Source organism: Gossypium hirsutum, chromosome A06 (assembly GCF_007990345.1).
Source record: "Gossypium hirsutum isolate 1008001.06 chromosome A06, Gossypium_hirsutum_v2.1, whole genome shotgun sequence".
Lineage (NCBI taxonomy): Eukaryota > Viridiplantae > Streptophyta > Magnoliopsida > Malvales > Malvaceae > Gossypium > Gossypium hirsutum.
This window is the reverse complement of record NC_053429.1, coordinates 110,886,523-110,907,775: the sequence shown is the minus strand read 5'-3', so window position 1 is coordinate 110,907,775 and position 21,253 is coordinate 110,886,523. Positions and strand designations below refer to the sequence as shown.

The window sequence follows — 21,253 nt, the reverse complement described above, 5'->3', positions numbered from 1 at the left end:
CTTTCACAACATTTACATGCTCACCATATTCAATACCGTATACTTTACACCTCATCCAAAAATCAACAAATAATAAGTAATAAAATGAATAATCTTCATCTTGACAAACAAAAAAATATTTTCATCAAACAAAAGAATAAAAAACTATTCGATTTTCCCATTCATTAGTTTAGGCCTTGCACCAAGATTCTAAACTTGAAAAATGTATTTGAATAAACCCAATATGCTCATTGTAGGTAAGGTTACCCTTTGAGAATAGAAAAGTTGACGATGACAGAGAAATTTTGGAGACATTGCTGAGAAAAGTTCGAACAACTTTAGGGTAGATGACCTCAAGCGAGGCATAAATATTGACAAACTACTATCATGTGAGGAAGCATGGCCATGTGGTGTTAAGGGTGAGTTAGAATTAATCATGTTAGGCAAAATAAAAAACCTAAAGATTTCTTTTTAAGACCGGTGACAGTGAAGATGTTTCAGTGAGCCGTGATGCATCTAATAAAGATGCTATTAGATGCTAGCATTCTTACTGTTGTTGGTGCAGACAATAAGATGGCTTGTAGTAGTGAAATTGTAGTTGGAAAAGGTTAGATTATTTCCCTATTATTATGGTGAGCAACATAAGTAGTTGGAAGAAGTGGAAGTGGACTTCTTTCTCAAGGATTTGAACCAAGTTCGAATTTTGGAGTTGACATTGTTGTAGGGGTTTAGCTAAATACCACCTTCGGTCGGAACAAGACTATACTTAGACAATAAAATGGATGTGTCATAATTGTTATTGACTTAAGCATTCAAGAGTGTTTGAAAATACAAGCTCTGACGCCTTCATAGCTTACAATATCTTACAGTCGCCCCCTTTGAAATTTTTAGATTTTTGAATTTTATATATAAATTATCATGTATTTTAGATTTGGTGTCCACAACATTCGCTCCTTTGGTCAATTTGTATTTCATATAATTCACCCCTTTAAGCCACAAGGTTATACTTTATATTAACAAAATACTTTTCTGTTTTTAATTATATAGCTTAATAATAATAATCAAATATTAATTTATGATTGGCCTTGAAAGACTAAACTTAGAGGCCCTATATGGATTTTAAAGTTAAATTCTAGAATTAATTGACTTGGCCCATACCAATACAGATTTTATTATTGATGAGTTCCTTCTTATGAAAAAGTAAATGGTGCAATTTAGGATGTCTGGTATTGAGAAATAGAACTAAGATCAAGTTTTTTTTTTAATTTAATTTTTGGAATTATAATAATATTTATGAAATTTTTAATATAGTATTAGTTATTATTTTTTGCATATTAGAAACAAATATTTAATTTTATGTAGTGTGATTTTTTTTTCTTTTAAGTTTTTTTACAACTAAATTGTTCATATTATTTTAAAAAAACATTAAATTAAGTTATTTGATAAAAAGAAGAAAAATGTTTGAGAAGAGTTAACACATTTTTTTAGATTAAAATAAAAACTCGTTTGGATTTAAAAGTTTCTCACTCTAGAATAAAATTCTATGCAAAAACCTACCTTCATTAAAATTCTTCCATAGGCCGTTAAGATTATGCCCTATATATATATAATACCTACTCTCTGATTAATGCTTGTTGATGCAGAAAATGCGTTAGGACGAATCTTGAACAGCATTTTATTTCTATAATGTTTTGGTACAAGAACTAAGAAGGCATGCGAACATGTTATTCTTTCTGTTTTGTCTTTTCTTTTTTCCTTCTTTAATCTCTTTCCCTTATTAGATCAATATTCTATTATTGCTAGTAGCTCCACCGTGTCTATGCCTATATCAGGTTTTAAACTTTGAAAGCCTTGCAGATTTTTGTTTTCTTGTTCACTAGAAGTTCAGAGACCGATTATCCAAGAAACCTCAGCCGCATATCCATATAATCTAATAGGATCAGTACAGCAACCCAAAGAAAAGAAAAAGTATCCTTTTAAAGCTTTAATTCCATACTTGGCTGTAAGAATCCCATTAGAAAGTTGAATAAATTAAAGACAACCTCGAACAAGTGAAACTTGCAATATCATTAAAAAGTTTGAAGTTTTCAGCATTTGCAGTCTTTCACAAGAAACGTAGGGCCATAAATTGCTTTTAGATTTTAACATCTGATAGCAAAGTAACTTGTTATAATAATCTAGCAAGTACATTTCATGAGTTGTAGTCCTAAGTTCAAAAAGAAAAATAAAAGTACAACTAATGTTGTAGAAAGTGGTCTGATATTGTAGTCCAACATCATCTACTACTAAATTTAGAGATATAACTTTGCTAAATGAAGTAAAAAGCATGAGACAAGTATATGTTTGAGTGACGCTTGGCCGCCAGTTTGTGCTTAATATTATATAGGTTCTGGAGTTTATGGATCTTCGCGTCATGTCCATGTCGTCTTGTGCAGAAAAGAAGGATTTGGTCCAAAGAATGTTGTTATTAATTTAAAGATTAAAGCTCCCAAAGACGCATTTAAGTGGCATGAAGGCCACTATCTCCTTTGATTCTGTTAGTCCAAGCCTAAACTCAATGGCAATGCAGCCTTGATTTCAGCTTGTCTTCATTCTGATTATAAAAATTAACAAAACGGTACCATCTTCAATCTCTCCTAACTTGAAAGTTCTCAGAATCAAATTGGGATACATGAAATTTTCTGAATGTTACTGTAAATTATAACTATATACTACAGCAGTACACATGCAACTACAAGCAAAGAGAATCCCTTATTCTCAGAATAATTTAACTGATATGAAACTGTTTCTTCTAAAGAGCAATTGTTTGAATGAAAACCAAAGTAGTATATATGTGAATGTGATACGTGCTCGCCACTATAATCACTGGTACGTTTGATGACATTATAATATTCAATTCCAAGGGAAGCTCCTGCTTCACATGAGACTGCAACATGGCTTCCTCTTTGTTTTGCTTGAATCAGATAAACAAAAAATCTTGGATACCGTATATAAAAACATATTATAATATTCAGCATGCGCACTTCAACTAGCTTCAAAGGGGATTTTATTAGCGGAGTTACCCTGTAATTATCCATTCAGAGAGCGCCGCTTGCCTTCCATTTCTACTTTGAAACTAATATCCATGCAAAATAAATAAATCAATACCTTTTTTTTGTTTTCATGGGGATGGTGGTGGGGATGAATGTGGATCACGCCCACTCCACGTTCACAAAGACAATACGACTCACATTGTTACATTCATGCAACATCTGTTTATACGTACCCTAGTTTCAGCGCCTATAAATAAAGCAAGGTTTTCCATCTATAAATGCCTTCTTTGAGAATACAAAATAGATAGACATTGTCCAATGGCGACATCTTACTCCACCACCACCACCACCACCACCATTCTTTTGCTCCTAGTCATTGCTTTTTTCAGTTTCTATCAAACCCAAGCAGGGAACATAAACCCTAATTCAGTTGTTCTTGGTCTAACACGTTCTAGCACTACCTTTACTATACCTAAACCCTCCAAATACTCAAGAAAGAGACTTTCACAAGTTTCAGATATGATTGAGCCATTGAGGGCTGTAAGAGATGGATATTTGCTTACTTTAATTATAGGAACACCAGGACAAGTCATTCAAGTTTACATGGATACTGGGAGTGACCTGACTTGGGTTCCTTGCGGTAATCTATCCTTTGATTGCCTGGATTGTGATGACTATAGGAACAATAAGTTAATAGGTACTTTCTCCCCTTCAAGTTCTTCTTCCTCTTTTAGGGACACCTGTGGTAGCCCTTTTTGTATTGACATCCATAGCTCTGATAACTCTTTTGATACATGTATTGAGGCTGGATGTTCATTAAGCACCCTTCTCAAAGCCACCTGCTCTAGGCCTTGTCCTTCCTTTGCCTATTCCTATGGTGAAGGAGGGCTAGTCGCGGGAACCCTAACCAGGGATAACCTTAGGGTTCATGGTAGTAGCCCTTATATCACTAAGGACGTTCCCAGGTTTTCCTTTGGTTGTGTGGGCTCTACTTATAGAGAGCCTATTGGCATTGCAGGGTTTGGTAGGGGTGTACTTTCCCTACCTTCACAGTTAGGGTTCCTCCAGAAAGGCTTTTCTCATTGCTTCTTAGCCTTCAAGTATGCCAACAATCAAAATATTTCAAGCCCATTATTCATGGGAGATACTGCTACATCTTCCAGTGACAATATGCAGTTCACCCAGATGTTGAAGAGTCCCATGTTCCCCAACTACTACTACATTGGTTTAGAGGCCATAACTGTAGGCAATGTTAAGTCTGCTGAAGTTCCTTTAAACTTGAGAGAGTTTGATTCACAAGGTAATGGGGGAATGTTGATTGATTCAGGAACCACTTACACTCACCTCCCCGAGCCATTCTATTCTCAACTTCTCTCAATGCTCCAACCAATGATAGCATATCCTCGAGCCACCGATGTAGAGAGGCGAACCGGATTTGATCTCTGTTATGAAGTTCCATGTCCAAATAACCGATTCACAAATGATCCTTTCCCTTCAATCACTTTCCATTTCATGAACAATGTCAGTCTCGTTTTGCCCCAAGCTAATTACTTCTATGCCATGAGTGCTCCAACTAACTCAACTGGGGTCAAATGCCTATTGTTTCAAAGCATGGATGATAGTAGCTACGGACCAGCGGGTGTATTCGGGAACTTCCAACAGCAAGATGTGAAAGTCGTTTATGATTTGGAGAAAGAGAGAATTGGATTTCAACCAATGGACTGTGCAGCAGCTGCAATCTCTCAGGGACTACATAAGAGATAACTTCAATGCTAGTTCTTGCTGTTTCGGCCAATGCTACACCTCTTGGACCACAAAATAATGAACCATGACAGTTTCTAAATTTGAATTATGTACTTTTCTTTTTCTAATGAAGTTAGTTTGTACTCGTTAAGTTAATGTGCAAACTAGATTTTGGTGCTTTAAGGTTTAGTTTGTACTCGTTAAGTTAATGTGCAAACTAGATTTTGGTGCTTTAAGGTTTTGGATTTTAATTTATTAAGAAGAACGTGCTGGTTCTATTCTCATTGCTTAGCTACAACGATAGAAATATGGTGAACCAACCTTATTACAACTATATTATAAGTAACGGCCCAAAAAGCATAAAATTTGGCATCACTAGGGTTTCTTTGCCTAGTAAGTTTCTATGCTTCTGACGATAATGTTTATGCATTTGGTTATGATGCAATCATTTATTGGTATTAACCTAGAGCTTCATTTTCAAAGGAATCTTAATTCATCGTCTGCTCAAGTTTGATTCTTGTCTTACTCGATGATTCTAGTCCAAGCATAAAATTTACACCTTGCCAACTCCACGGGAAATAGAAATTTCTTTTAATTAGATTAATTTCGACTCTTAATAGGACCATCAAACAATTTACAAGGTTTAACAAGCTTCGATAATACAATACAACATATTTAACAAATAATTTTCATTTTTATTATATTTATTTTACAATGAAAGAAAATAAAAAAGAAAAAGAAAATAGAAGACACGATACACATGTAATACACAGATTGCGAGAAATTACTAAAATAAAATAAACATGTCTTGCAACTCTAAGAAGACCACAAGTTAATCTTTACAACATTTTAAGCAATAGGGCCTCGCTCGGACGAACAAACTTGTACATTGATTTATGGTCATGTTGGAATTGGTAGATTGATATTCTTTTGTATCTTTCAGTAAGTACAATAAAAAGCTTTTCAAGTTTTCATTCAGTTTAAGTAAATGGTGCCACAACCATTCTTTAAGGCAATTAAAAAAAGGGAGAAGTTCCCAAGAGCTTTCTGACAAAGCCACACCAACTATTGTGATTTTGGTCAAAGACCGACCATCCATCCACTACCCAATAGCTACATTAACCCCAACTATTTCGGGGGAGAAACCCCCCAAATTATTCCTACGAGTTTCACCGGCAGATGGAACAGGATTCTTTGCTACTTACTCCAAATACAAAAAGAAGTCACCAAAGGGAGCTACTAGCAAGTCCCTAAATGCTTTCTACTTAAGGAGCCTAGGTCATTGCCAAGACCCCAGAACGCAAATATATTAGTTCAGTAGAAAATGATCGAGCAGCAGCAACAAACACGAGTTGTAAAGGAGCAGCCAAGTCCACACAAGCAAGCATTTTTATTTGAACATGCAGGTCGTACTATGGCCGTGAAACATAGCATTACCAAACTTTAATTACAAGAAAAACCAATCTCCAACGCAATAAACGGGTTTATATCAATGCCTATAGACAAGATGCATGTACAGCTCTCAATGAATAGTACAAACAGGGCGAAGGAAAGATAAAACTTTGGTTGCAGAGCCAGAGAGCATTACAAGAGCTATTTAGAAGATACAGGCGGGAAAACAACGACCATAGCCTAAGAGCAGCAAGATGCAGTTGCAGTCCGTTCTGAAGGTCTATCCATGAGAACCATTCCAGCAGGATTTTGTGCTGGCTGCACTCGAGGTAATCTTTTAGCTGGCACGAAATTAGAAAAAATAAAGTCAATTGCCACTTTGTAAAACAAGTACTGAATGCTTTCAGGAAACTTAACAAAACGACATATAAAACACCTATTTCATAGAAAAGTTCATTGACATTGGATGCGGTCTTTGCAGAAGTTTCCATGAAGAAAAGACCATTCTCCTGAGCATAAGTTTGTGCTTCCTGGATCAGAACAGGAAGTCAAATTGACATTTGCATGTAGGTAGAAGTTCAAACAAAATTCGTTTTGAAATGTCAAAAAAATTTAGAGAAATCCAGGCAGTAATCTATCCTAGAATGCTCATAATTAATGATTACAAGTAATACTATAGCATTAAAATTTTAAGGAAAAAGATATGTGAAATAAAAAACTGATAACTTGCCTCTGTTGCCACCTTCCTTGCATCCAGTAAGTCAGCTTTGTTCCCAGCCAGTGCCATTACCATATTAGGATTGCCTTCACAGTAAAAAAAGAAATATAACAAGAACTTAGATTATTCAATTACTCGGTTCTTAATTAAATATATTACAAGGGCAAAAATAAGAACAAAAAATAGATATATTGACATTGACAATTAAGAAGGATGTCATCAAGAAATAGAAAAGGCAAAATACTACCTTGTGCTTGAAGTTCTTGAACCCAATTTTTGGCTCTTTCAAATGAAGCCTACAGAATGAGAAGGAAGCTATTACTATTCTTTCAGATGCTAGTAAATGCCATTCACTTATCTAGTTCAACAAAGGGAAATTTTCACAAAATTTTTAAAATCCTTACTAGTAAATGTTAGCACTAATGCGGTGGCAAATTGTAATAGTGTATAAAATAATGCATTAAAAATGCCTCAACAGAAAACCCATCTTTCCGAGAAATATAAACCCTTTCACTCCCTACCCCCATCTTTCCTCTGTAGTTCTCTTGCAAAAAAGAAACTTTGCACAAAGGAGAAAAATCACCAACCAAAATGATTAAGGGAAAAAAAAAAAAAAAGAGGACGGGAGAGAGAGCATCAATCCCAAGGGAAACTTAGTTTTCCTTCAAATAGCACCCTACAGATTTTGAGGTCCCCATAAAATAAACATGAAGTAACATGATTTTAGAGAAGATATCAGCAATAGTGATAGGCATAAAGCAGAGAAAACTAAGATAAACTTATTGTTGCAAAAAAAGCGAAATTAGATTCATCGAAAACTTGCCTCGAGACAAGTAGTATTTACGCTCCGTGCTTTTTTTTTTCTTAAATTATAAAAATTAAACAATAAAAGAAGTGATAAACAACAAATAAGAAAAAAGAACTAAAACAAGGCAAATAAATAAAATGCAAAAGCACCGACCAAATGGAGCCTTAGGAAACTGAACTAATGCTCCTAAAGTTCTAATGCTTAATTTCACATTTTGAGCAGTGGACAGTTTGGAGGTTAGATGACCAAACCGCATAGAGATGACAATGGTTAGCCGTCATGAACTTACTTGATTTGTCATATCATACACAATAATCGCAGCTGCAGCTCCTCGGTAGTACATTGGTGCCAAGCTGTGATACCTCTCTTGCCCAGCTGTATCCCATATCTCAAACTTTACAGTTGCATCATTCACGGCCAATGTCTGGGAAAAGAAAGCTGCACCTATGGTTGATTCCTACATAATAATAAAATAAATATCAAGTTATATTCCTACTGAAGTTTTTAATTCAATAATGTTATATCTTACAAAAACCAATATCACCAGAAACCTGAAATTCAACAAATTGTCCTTTAACAAAGCGCAACACAAGGCTAGACTTCCCAGCTCCAACATCCCCAAGTAGAACCTGAAGTATAAAATACACATTAACGATGAATACATACAACAGAAACACCGGTTCGAAGTTCAAACTAAAGACACAACATAACTTTCACTATTAAACACAATAGTTAGGCAATCAATATTTCAAGCTAATCGCATGAAGCAACTATTACGATATCAACATAATATACACAATCTAAACAACAAAAAGAACCCATAGGAATTAGACATAAATTCATAAACCTTAAGCATAAAATCAAATTTTTAGCAAAATCTCTAAGCTTTAGGAATGATAAAAAGAAAGAAAAATTGCAGAATTGAGACGATATTTACTAAGAATTAGCTGGAAATTTTAATCAACCTAAACAAGCAAGGTAATAAGATATCAAAGAAAAATAACCTTGAGGAGCAGAGCAAAATCCAGCAGGGATTTGATTGGCACTAACAAACCAAAATAATCAAAATAATATTTTGCAAACATAAACCAAACCATATCAGATTTCATAACAAAAATACCATGCATGATCAACAATTCACAAAACCCAGATCAGAAATTCAGCATCTAAACCAAACCCAAAGCGCCAAATACTAGTAATAACCAAAAAAAAATCTTAGAGAACCAAAGGAGGGTTTAAGATCATGAGAGAGAGAGAGAGAGAGAGAGAGAGAGAGAGAGAGACTGACTAATTTAGCATTGATGTTCTTGTTTCCAGTGGTGGCCATGAGAATGGGATGCTCTACGATCAGATTTATGTTCAAAAAGTAAACAGATGAAAATAAAAACTAAGGAGTAAACAAAAAAAGATGGAGAATTGAGGTTTATTGGTGCGTTGACAAAGAAAGGGGATGTTGTGAGAAGAAGGGTGTAAAAGCCAAAGGGTAGAAGCAAAGGGAAAGATCCTCCTCAACCCCCAAGCAAACCTCTCTTAAGAAACGACTCTTCGACCCAAACACGAAAGCGATAGCTGTTTTTATTTTCTTTTTCCCTTTTAATTATTTTTTTGTAATAACAGTCCCCGTGGCAATGGCTGAGCCATTAATTTTTTTTTATTAGTTTTTTCGTCGCCTGCTTTTTTCGAAGAACTTATGTGCAATACAAGTTTTATTATCCGCACAATTCACAAGTTAAAATTTCATAAATATCAAAATTATATACGAATTATAATTTAACTTTATATATAAATTTTAATTTTATGTAATTTTATATATATAATTTTAATTTAATTTAATTTTTATAAATTATTAACATAATTATTGATATAATATTATTTTATATTTATATATTGTATATATAAATAATTATATTTATTTAATATAAAAATAAATTGATGTATTTATTTCTTTAAATGTATGATTAAATTAAAATTAAAATTAAGTATATATTTAAATTAAAATTAGTGTTTTATATATATAATTATACTAAATTAAAGTTGATATATATAATTACATATTAAATTAAAATTTATATATAATTTTAATATTTATCCCTATATTAAATAAATGATATTTTTTATATAATTTCATTTACCTTGTAGTTGGCATTTTTAATAAAATAAAACATGGATTTTGTCGCGTCATCGAGAGGGGTATGGCTAGCATCATATTGACATAGTAGTCGGTGCATGAGAAAGGGTAGGGACATGGTGCAACGAAATTTTTGCACTTCGCAAGGAATTGTCCTTGTCTTTGCCCTTTCCCATGCACAAGCCATTAGTTGGAAATTTTGGTTTAGAAAACAATGTTTTTATGCATAGTAATGTTTAATAATTTTTTTTTAAAATTAAACATTTTGATATTTATAATAATAAATCATTAATCAAAACTGTTCATGTGCTTTGTAAGTGGCAGTTAAGTCAATCTCAATTTTCTATCGAACAACTATCTACGTTATTCTCTTACCACAAATTACTTTAAATGTGAGCTCAAACAATACGAATCAAACGCATAGAATCAAAATTTTACTTAATTTTTAGTGGAAAAGTTTATTCTCTATTTAACTAAAAACTATACGCTTTTCTCAAAAAATAGAATACGCTTTTCTCAAAAAATAGAATTTATACTGCAAAATAAATTTATGCTATTCTCTGACAAAATAACGAAGATTAATGATATGTATAATATGTTAATTACATAGTTCCTATTTATAGAGAATTGATATAAAAATTTTGTTTGAATAAGGTCTAATTAAATCATAGTATTTTAATAAAAAAAAAACATGACTTTTACTTTTAAGTAGAAGTGTCAGGAGTGGCAGCATGCCTTATGGGTTACTAGGGTTTGCACCCCTTTGTATTCCACAAGGTCTAATTTGATCTTTTATGTCTTAAGTCCAATTATATATGTTATTTGGACTTTTATTCAAAACTTATATAATATATCCAACCTAATAACTATTTTCTATTTCCTAAAATATTATTTATTCAATTAATTTATATTAATTAGATTAATTTCTCAATTAAATTATTTTTCAACCCAATTCTAATTTCGTTTTAGTTATGGTAACTTTACCATACTAGAATCTATAAGGAAGTATATTTAATTGTCTTATTCAATAAATCCACAATTACTAATTAATTTAATTCTTACTTCACACTTCGACTATTTAATTACAATTAATTAAATAATAATTTAAAGAAATTAAATTAATTTCTAAGTTGACTTTTGTGCTTAGTGAGAAAACACTTTCACTACGAATAGTGACACATGCGATATATTTCTCTTAATTTATCATTTCCATTCATTCAATATTATTGGTTCTATATGTAATTTTATTCTGGTTATCTTGAGCTAGCAAAGGAACTGATTGGATATATATAATTAGGGTTTAAATAATTTGTAATAAGTTTCGACCCTTTGCCTATTAATTACATTATTTAGTCACGAAGTCATTCCACAAAAGTATCATGATTGAGCTCTCCTTTATTATATATCATTACAAAAGCTACTCATTAAGTGCTCGTCAAATGACATTTTCATGAGTGTGTTATCTTTATAGGATATCTTTAATCTCTTTAGGATAAGTTCGTTCTCCCAATAACTAATAAATAGCAATTAAATCATTTATTTCCAAGACAAATAACCCATCACCATGTTACTTTTCCTCTATCATGTAATGTTAATGAGAAAATATCATTTACCCTTTTTTGGGCTATGAATTCCACTATTGTGATATGATGCTACATCATGCAAAAATCGAATACCAAATGTACCAACTTTCAGTTCCTTATACATTTGAACTTAGACTTTCGTTTACATCAAAATATACGAGTCAAGAATACATAGTCCATCATCCACTTAGAATTAAGGAATGTCACATTATGAACCTCACAAGTGAATAAATCCATAAACAAAGGTAAGATCCATTCTACTTGGGTCATATCCAATGTACTATAAGTCATATCTATGTCTTTATCTTCTAAGGGTCATCTGATCCAATACCTAAGACAAGGAATCCCCAATTGGCCTTGATACGCGACATATTAGCATTTCAATTAATTTGCTCAATTCTCATTAGTCTAAGGGCATGTTTAGATTATCTGCTAATATAAATTATATTTTCACATTATGATTTGACCACGTAATGTCGCTTAATATTAGTTAAAAGTTAGATAATCAGTCAGACTATATTTGCTTTATTTTCCTTTGTGTGCAAAAACAATTGAAGATAATATACAAAAAAATATTAATGGTACTGATGGATTCTGGGCTCAAAACCCTAGTGTGTACTAAAATGGGCATTCCAAATTAAGGCACCTTGTCTTTTCACATTTAACTGATAAATTTTCTAGAATACGCCTAGCATCGGTGGCTTACGATGCATGCAACAGTATATGAAGAAGGCTATTAATGTCCACCAGGGTAAGCCAGAGAGTTGCTCCGGTGCAATGCGATTGTAACACCTTTAATCCGTATCCGTCGCCGGAATAGGATCATAAGGTGTTACAGAATAAAACGCAATTCCGAACAATTAAATAAAACATTTTATATAATTGCATGAATATTTCTCGAAAATTGGCTAAGATTTAAATCAAAAGCTATTACAACTCTTAATTTGAACATTTCATATCATCGATATATTTGAGTATATCGTTCACATGTATTAATAGCATACATATCACAAGAACAATTTCATATATGCGACACTAGAAAAATAACAATTTATATGAATCTCTAATATATATATATATATATCACACATCATTACCAAATAATATTAACTTTCGGTTATAAATAAACTCATTTCATTTTCTAGTCCATTCGACTAATATAAATGATTTATACAAATTTGCGAACTTATGACCAGTAAATTTACATAAGTAATCAGGCTCATGAAAATTTAAATGTACATATTTCTATTTGATTGATATGGTAATATGCATTACTAAATTCATGCGTATCACATCATCATTATTGCAATCATATCTAAATGCAAGTACACATGCATGACTTTAATTAAATGCCCATCTCATATATTAGAATTCCTACTAAATAAATCATATATATAGTCTAATTCTAAATTTTTCATGAACATACATGCCGAAATACAATTGTATAAAATACCTCATTCAAGTTGATCAACTATCCAATCATGAAAACAATTATCCACACTTACATTTACATTTTACGAAATAAATAATATATTATTATGAGCTTTGACCCTTTTCAAAATCAAAAATAAAAATACCAAGCCATAAGTATTACCTTATTAAATAAAAAAAAACATTTTTTTTACTAAGTTCATGAGCATGTTTCACCTATGAATTATCGTAGTCAAAACAATCACAAACCTTTTAAAACCACTGCTGCTTGTCCAAACATCCAACATTTACCTTATATAATGAGCATACACAGCATGCAACTTATAACCATAATTAACATAGACCATGCCCAGCATATTTAAATTCAAACATATTAATTAGCCAATTTCGCATGGCTTTATACACAACCAAAATTTACCATCCCAAAACACATTTTGGCCTATACATGCCATAATTCGAATTTAACTTATAAAGGTACCCAAAATATTAAATAGTGTGATGAACTTCGCAGACGATCCCCGGACTTGTAACTTGACTTTCCAAAAAAAATCTATAAAACAGAAATAAACATTCACACGATAAACTATTATAGCTTAGTAAGCTATAAGCAAATAAACAAACTAATAATATAACTATCTCAATAATAAATTTAACCGAACCACTCTGATATGAATATATTTATTCTTTAACCTACCACATTCATTCATGATATTTCATTCTTATACAAAATCCACACCTTGACCGAATGCTTATGAAATCAACCCAAGTAATAAATACTTCATTTACAAAGCCAAAATATCATTAAGCAATCAATTTCACTTATATTCATAACTTCTACTCAAGTATAATAATATATATCATTATATATACATTAACCAAATGATTGAATGTAGTTAGTTCCATTTATAACCACAACACATATCAGTCGAAGACAATAAATGAATATCCTTACCAATTTTGATTACTATAATATAATTTCACCATCCATACTCATTCAATAAGTCATTATATCGAATATTAATTACTTATTATGATTACCTTGACTTGGTAACAATTTAATTCATACCTGTCACATGGCTCGTTTTACACATTCAAATATAGCTTATCATTGCCCGATGAATCATTCAGAATTGGATAGGACACTCGGATAATAACATAAATCGTACAATGCCAACGTCCCAGACGTGGTCTTACATGTAACCACATATTGATGCCACTGTCCCAGACAGGGTCTTACTCGTAAACACATATCGGAATCACATATCGATGCCATGGTCTTACTCGCACACATATACCAGAATCCTATGTCATGACATATGTATCCTAGCTATTCCTAAGGTTCATATGGGGCTTCCGGACGTCGTAGCTCGGTCGAATTGAACTCGAAAGTGTAGTAGTCAAATTTAATCATTTTCGGCCATAGCATATTAAAATTCCACATTTCATAACAACATATAAATATAACATTTAATTACCAAATAAACACGTCTATTTGCTTATAAACTTACCTCGGACGGTACAAAATGGAATCGGGCAGCTAGTCGACAACTTTCGTTTTTCCCCAATCCAAATTCGATTTCTTTAGTTCTTTATCTTGAATTTGAACTTGTGAGATGGCCGAACCTAGTTTCTTCTCTTTTTTTTTCTTCTTTAGTTTATATTCGGCTATGGTGATATTATAAGAGCACTTAGGCTTATTTTATTTTATAACATATATTATATAAATTAAAGGTTGGCTTCCTAAATTATCCTTTTTAAAATTAACAACTAAAGCTTATAAGCCAAGGACATATTCGTCCATGTCACATGCACATGGCTTCTAACTCATAACTTATATTATATACATATAATTATATACATTTTATTATTATAACATATATATATTATACATATTAAATAAAAATATACATTCAACTTAGCTAATGCCGTCCACTAACATATATATAGAAAAAAAAATTGGACTTTTTGCTTCATGAGTGCTTCCATTTAAGAAGCTATTACCAAAACAGTCCTTACAATTAAAACTATCTAATTTTTAATTTATGCGATTAGGTCCTTTCATTTAATCGGATACCCAAAAGATAAAATTAAATCACGAAAATTTCACAATGTAAATTCACACAAAATAAACACGGAAAATAATTTAAAAATATTTTTCTGACTCGGATTCGTGGTCCTAAAATCACCATTCCGATTAGGGTCTAAATCGGGCTGTTACAGCGGTACTCATTCAGCACCGAGCAGAAAGAAGGATGGAAAGGTAGGTAGAAGCTAACCTCCAGCAAAATGAGGGGAAGAGTAAAACCCCTGGTGATATCACTTATATGACTTTCGAGTTAGTTGAAAGTCGTAGACAAAATTTGACCGAAGAATACCTGGAGCACCTAAATACGGATTCAACTATTCTTTAACAGTGTTGCATTCATACATGGGAGCAACCACCCATTGGGTATTCTCAAAACCCTTGGGACCGATCTTAAACACATCTCTAGGCTATTGATTCTACTACCTTGGCCACGACCACTTCTTCGTGTAGTGATTCTGTAACACCCCTTAGCCCTTATCCATCGCCAGAATAGGGTTAAAGAGCATTACCGAATATTTCAGAACAAATACAAACAATCATATAATATTATAACATACACATCATAATTTAATCATAATGTCCCTTTATTGAGCCCTCGAAGCTCAATTCACGTGTTAGAAACAAATCGAGACTCAATTGGAAACTCAATTTTTTTTTTATGAAATTTCAAAATTTCTTAAGTGCAGGGCTCACACGCCTGTGTGGTCCTATGACATGCCCATGCTTCAGGCCATGTCCTAACCTGTGTAACTCTCTGATTACCTCACACAGCCAAATTACAAGCCCGTGTACTTTACACAACTGAGACACACACCCGTGTCTCTGCCTGTGTGGTAATACCTGAACATTTTATTTTAAATTTTTAAGATGCAGGGGACACACGGCCTAACCACATGCCCATGTGTAAACCGTGTGTCTCACACTGTCTAGTCACACGCCCGTGTGCCAGGCCGTGTAGACTCAAAATGAGCCTTTTTCACCAAGTTTTTCCAACCCTGCAAACTTAAACCACAAGCAATTCAACAACCAATTATTCAACCGATCCAAGACACAATCAAATACATCCAAATCATGTTAAATAATCAACCTAATTAAGCTAACCAGTGTTTACTCATAAATACTTCACATATATTATTCAAATCAATCTAATAGTATACTATTTAAACCAATTCTATTTTTCACACTAGTTCAAACCAAAACATACCATTTAATAATATTAAATCATAACACATAAATCCATATGTATTCAAACAATTTCATATTTTAACATCATTTACAATCATTTTCCAATATGACTTACACAAACAACCTAAGTACATGCCATATACCAAAAAGAAAAGTACTTCACCACAATGAGTTCGAGATCAACCTTGGATGCTGATTCAACATTCGAACTTTAACCTAACCTGTGCACAGAAACAAACCGTATGCTGAGTATAAACTCAATGGTATTTCTATAAGCTGAATACTTAATATACAAGACTTTATGATATTATATATTTAAATTCACATAACGAAAATCATTCAACTAATAATTAATTTCATAAACAATCATTTATAACATTTTCAATACCCATCTCTTACTACTTCAATCTCATAATTACTATTCAATAACATTTCTCAATGGAATACACATATCATCTCACTATATCAATAACCATTTCATGAACTCATAATTTGTGCATTTCATATGCATATTTCAATTCACTTTCTCATTTCAAATCACTTATAATATTATCCAATATCAATCATAATGCCATTTCATTTAATTACCCCTATTAACAAAACTCGGACTTTGGCAGATACACAGATCCAACCAAAACATACTAGTATGGCACCTAGTGCCTTATCGGATAATTCGAAGAAATAAGTTGACACCCAGTGTCTCATCGGCCTTGCCAAAGTAAGTTGGTACCCAGTACCCCATCGAATTTATCTGAAGTAATAATATGACACCCAGTGTCTCATCGACTCATGGTCGAAGTATCCCTAAACACTTCCAAACCTATGGCATGCCAACTATATCCGACTCAGCCCGATACAGCTAATAGGGTTTTACATCACTTTTCAATTTCCCATCAATACATATTTCAAATAATCACTTTTTCCATTTCAATCAATATCCCTTACAAATTAACATTCACATATATTCAAGCATTCAATTTCAACATCATAATAACAATACTTACCTCATTTCACTTACCATATTTATTAATCAAAATACAACAATTAATAATAATTAGATTCGGATTATAGAAATACAAACTATAATTCTCGAGTTATTCATCGATAATCTTGTCTTTTCCTTTCTTAGCCGAGGTCTTCGGCTCAACATTAGCTCCAAAAATAAAAAATTAAAACTTATCAATACACTACAAATTAACATTGAATATTTTAATTTATACATAACTTTTGCCTAAATTCCAATTTAGTCCCTAACCAAAACTAACTTTATTTTCTTCACAATTTATTCTTTATTTTAATTCAATTAACACTTAAAACTAAATTTAACTCTCTAATTTCACCATAAATCCCTAATTTTGAAATTCTCTCAATTTAGTCCCTATTATTCAAAATTTATGATTCATTTTACAATTCAATCCCTTTTTCACTTCTAACTTAAAATTCTATCAATTTAAACCCTAATACTTCAAATTATTCAACATGAACCCTAAACCCTAATTTTTTTCTTTTCCTTTTCTTTCTCCTTTACCTTCTTTGTTTCGTTCCAATGCTTTGTTCTTTTTATATTCTTTTCTTTATTTATTTGTTTCATTTACTTTATTTTATGTTATATAATATAATAATATAATATAATATAATATAATATAATAATGTAATAATATAATAACATAATATCATTTACTTAAATAATAAATAAATAATTAATTAATATATGTAATTTATTTTACCACATGCATTTCACTATTACCACACACTTGTCACATATGGCTTAATTGCTAATTTAGTCCCTTGACTTTTCTCTATTCTATAATTAAGTTTTCACCCTTTATTCAATTTAGTCCTTACACCTAATTAATCTTAATTCAAGCTAATTCACCTAACCAAAATCTAATTAATCACACAACTAACTTCGCAAATATTTTTAATAAATATTTACAAATTCGTTTTACGATAATGGTGGCCCAAAAATGTATTTTTCTAATACTCGTAAATTTTGGGTCATTACAGATTCTAACCATTTTGTATTATAAAAATGAAAGGAAAAGAACAGTGAGAATTACCTCTAGAGAAAATATGAACTTAAGACGAAAGAAGCAAGAAGCTTTGTCAGAAAAGAAGTCTAGGGTTTTGATGATACAACAAAGTGATTGGAAATGTGTTTAAGTTTCAATCTTATAAGGAACAAATATCTGTGTGAAGTTTTAAAATTTAGGTCAACTGTTCAAATACTCTAATCGCAACTCAACACCTGTCAATATTGAAGTTACATGACGATTGAAAATATGAGAGTACCTGCGAATATTTACCCACGAGCTAGCATCTACTAAACGAGGCTGGTTGTTTGCATTCACGCCAATTAGGATTTATAAAGTGTACGTCATCGATGAGAAATATGCTATAACTATGTTGGGCATTTTGCCAAGCAGTGTTATACACCTGATCCGGGGAATTATCTATGCATCCTTAGTAGTGGGGATTCCCAAGTTGGAAAAATTTTGAAGATAAAATTTTCGTGAAGGAGGAGAGTGTTGTCATACCCCAAAATTGTTGTATCCGAGAGAAAGACGAATAAATGTGAAGCTTACATGTTTTGTCGCACTATTGTAGTATAGTTCGCCATCTTTCTGAATTTTGGCAAGTTAAATCCTGGTGCATAATATATCCGTCTACGTAGAATCTTAGGTTTTCATCTCCTGATGTTTCTTAATTAATGAAGAGTATACCAACTGAAGGGTACGCCTTAAAATGTTTACTAAGCATGACATGCATATCAAGTGTATGAGAAAATTTTAGGAGATTAGATCATCTTCAAGAGCACGCCTTATGAAAGTTACCACCAAAGGTATGTTACACCCGGTTTGCTCGAACACTATGCAAGGTGGGTTCTGTAACGTGATTGGTTGGGATTCAACTAAATGGATTGATTGGTCAAACAACATTTGCACCGGAATATCTTTTATATTTTTCTCGATTTTTGGAAGTCATTTATGGGACAATTTCTGTATGCATTCGACACTTTTCAAAATCCAATAAGAGGAACTAAGTATATATATGGTGAGAAGGGAACATCCAGATGGTTTTCTTCCTTCTGTTCTATGCTTTTGTTCTCCTTAAGACTAAATATTCGTTTTTTCTTTGTTAAATTGGAAGCTAAGGTCTTTGGGTTAGTCAGTGGATGTTTCAACTTCCTACTAAGTCTGATAGCTCTGCATGCTATGATTTTGAAAGAGTAAAGATGTTAAGAGACATAAAAATAATAGGTTGTGAATAGATGACCCTGCATGAGGGTCGTTTGTAATTGAGATGTGAGTAAATTGTCTGTAAATGATATTTTAATAGAAGTTCCATAATCTTTTAAAATGTTGTTACTTCTAGTTTGGGTAAGATCATTGGAATAGAAACTCAAAGTTGAAGTGAAGGAAAGTTCTCAGGTGAATCCTTAGTATCGACTTTTACAAGTCATTCTAAAAAGTCTCTTCTTATAAGTTAATGTTCTAGTAATGGTACATGAGTCCTTGAGTGACTGTTGAACGTATGTCTATGAGCTTCGTACAGTATCTATATGAGTTTAAACGCATGATGTGTTATATGCATGAGTCCATGTAGTCCTATGAAGCAATTGTAGCGGTTAAAAGCAACATGTAATCACAATTAAGCTCAATCCAAACTCTTCAATGTAATGCTTTAAAAGTGTCAATGCAATATTCTAAAATGCAACTAACGACACTTATGTACAGACAATTAACTAAGTCTAAGGGCATGAAATATAACTCTTTTCAAAAGTTATCAATAGTTACTTTCTTTTTTATATACTAACAGGCTTCCTTACTCAATGTCCTTGTAGGTTTCATTATTGTCATAAGGTGTACCTGTTCACCATTGGATCATGTTATGACTAACCATGGACTTTTGATTCTGAAGAATCAGTAAACCCCTTTCGAAGTGTTGCCCCATAGGACCAGTAAATAACCATTCTATAATGTCGCCAAACTCCTTCAAATCCCTTTTCAATTTGTCAATTCCTCCACTACGCCAATTTTTCCTAACTTCGACTAACCCGTCAAAGTAACTCCCTCTATACTCCACATTTTATTAACATAGTTTTCATACAAAACAATTCACTTATTATTATAACATGTAGTACGTCATATATCAACACATCAATACCCAAACACATCTTGCATTTAGAGGACATATTAAATCATTTATATATTTCACAACATTATGGATGCATAGCTTACTCATTCAACGTAATCATATTCAACCATGGAATTTAGACTGAACTCAAAATAGACACACGAGCAGAATATTCTAGCAGCACAACAACAAAAAAAACCCCAAAGTGGAGTACAAAAACTCGCTTTAAATTATTCGTCCTCGCCAGCTTAGCTTATCCAAATGTCAAAACCTCATTTGTCCTGACAGCTAAGCATGATAACACATATACCAATTAAACTGAAGATCTTTAACTTAAAAATCCAGAATCCAGTTTCAAATAGGAGCTTTTTTTCAAAAATTTTAGACGTCCTTACTTCCCTTTTCTCAATTTCACGAATACAGAAAAATAGAAGGGTTTACCAATTCCCCTAATTCTCTACTTCCTGGCATCAGACCTCACGATCATTTCCCCATATAGAGCTTTCCTTATCTTTCTCTTCTTCAGTATGCGAAAGGGAAGAAAATACAAACAGAATTGAAAAATTTCCCTTGTAGAAATAACCCTTCTCACATATATATACTCCTATTTTGCACAGTCACTATAACCCCAAATAATCAACCATTACTAGTCATTTTGTCTCCCAATAAAAAACCAGTCGGTTCCAACTTAACCAAACTAGGATTGAAACCTAATTATTTACCTTTTAGCCACTAAAGTTTCTAGATTTCCCAATAAGGTCCACCGAACTTATAATCTTCTTCAGTTAATTCCCTGTCTTTTTTAATTCTGGACTTTAATAGGAATTGGGTGTGACATCTCACTCGTCCTAATGTACAATGTGAATGGGACGTGCAACCGGAGCATGTGCTAAAAAATTAAAGTTATTTAAATTTTCATGTAACAAGTCGATTTTCAATAGTGTCGGAAAAGGCAATTTTGGAACCCCATTTTTGTAAACCAAGCTCATAAATAAAATTTGAATATTTAGAAGATTATTATAAAAATAAAT

At 32.3% G+C, this 21,253-nt stretch overlaps 2 protein-coding genes across 2 annotated transcripts; one reads left to right on the top strand and one right to left on the bottom strand.

Moving 5' to 3' along the window:
• Nucleotides 1-3,329: 3,329 nt before the first annotated feature.
• On the top strand, nucleotides 3,330-4,775 carry LOC107963057 (probable aspartyl protease At4g16563). Its single transcript, XM_016899656.2, has one exon. It carries the CDS (start codon nucleotides 3,330-3,332, stop codon nucleotides 4,773-4,775), a length of 1,446 nt encoding a protein of 481 aa, XP_016755145.2.
• Nucleotides 4,776-6,125: 1,350 nt separating this feature from the next.
• LOC107961815 (ras-related protein RABF2b) lies at nucleotides 6,126-9,238 on the bottom strand. The gene is made up of 7 exons (XM_016897970.2): nucleotides 8,961-9,238; nucleotides 8,224-8,301; nucleotides 7,962-8,129; nucleotides 7,112-7,160; nucleotides 6,877-6,950; nucleotides 6,583-6,676; nucleotides 6,126-6,487 (listed from the first exon to the last, which is right to left on the bottom strand). The coding sequence occupies exons 1-7, from the start codon at nucleotides 8,997-8,999 to the stop codon at nucleotides 6,387-6,389; spliced, it is 603 nt and encodes a 200-aa protein (XP_016753459.1). The 5' UTR covers nucleotides 9,000-9,238; the 3' UTR covers nucleotides 6,126-6,386.
• Nucleotides 9,239-21,253: the final 12,015 nt, after the last annotated feature.

Bases quoted from the DNA above. Each gene is read 5' to 3' on its own strand.
- LOC107963057 (XM_016899656.2), top strand. From the start codon at position 3,330: ATGGCGACATCTTACTCCACCACCACCACCACCACCACCATTCTTTTG.
- LOC107961815 (XM_016897970.2), bottom strand. From the start codon at position 8,999: ATGGCCACCACTGGAAACAAGAACATCAATGCTAAATTA. The intron at 8,130-8,223 runs GTTTCTGGTGAT...ATTATTATGTAG, and splicing joins GACAATTTGTTGAATTTCAG to GAATCAACCATAGGTGCAGC. The intron at 6,677-6,876 runs GCAAGTTATCAG...GTTCTGATCCAG, and splicing joins CAAGGAAGGTGGCAACAGAG to GAAGCACAAACTTATGCTCA.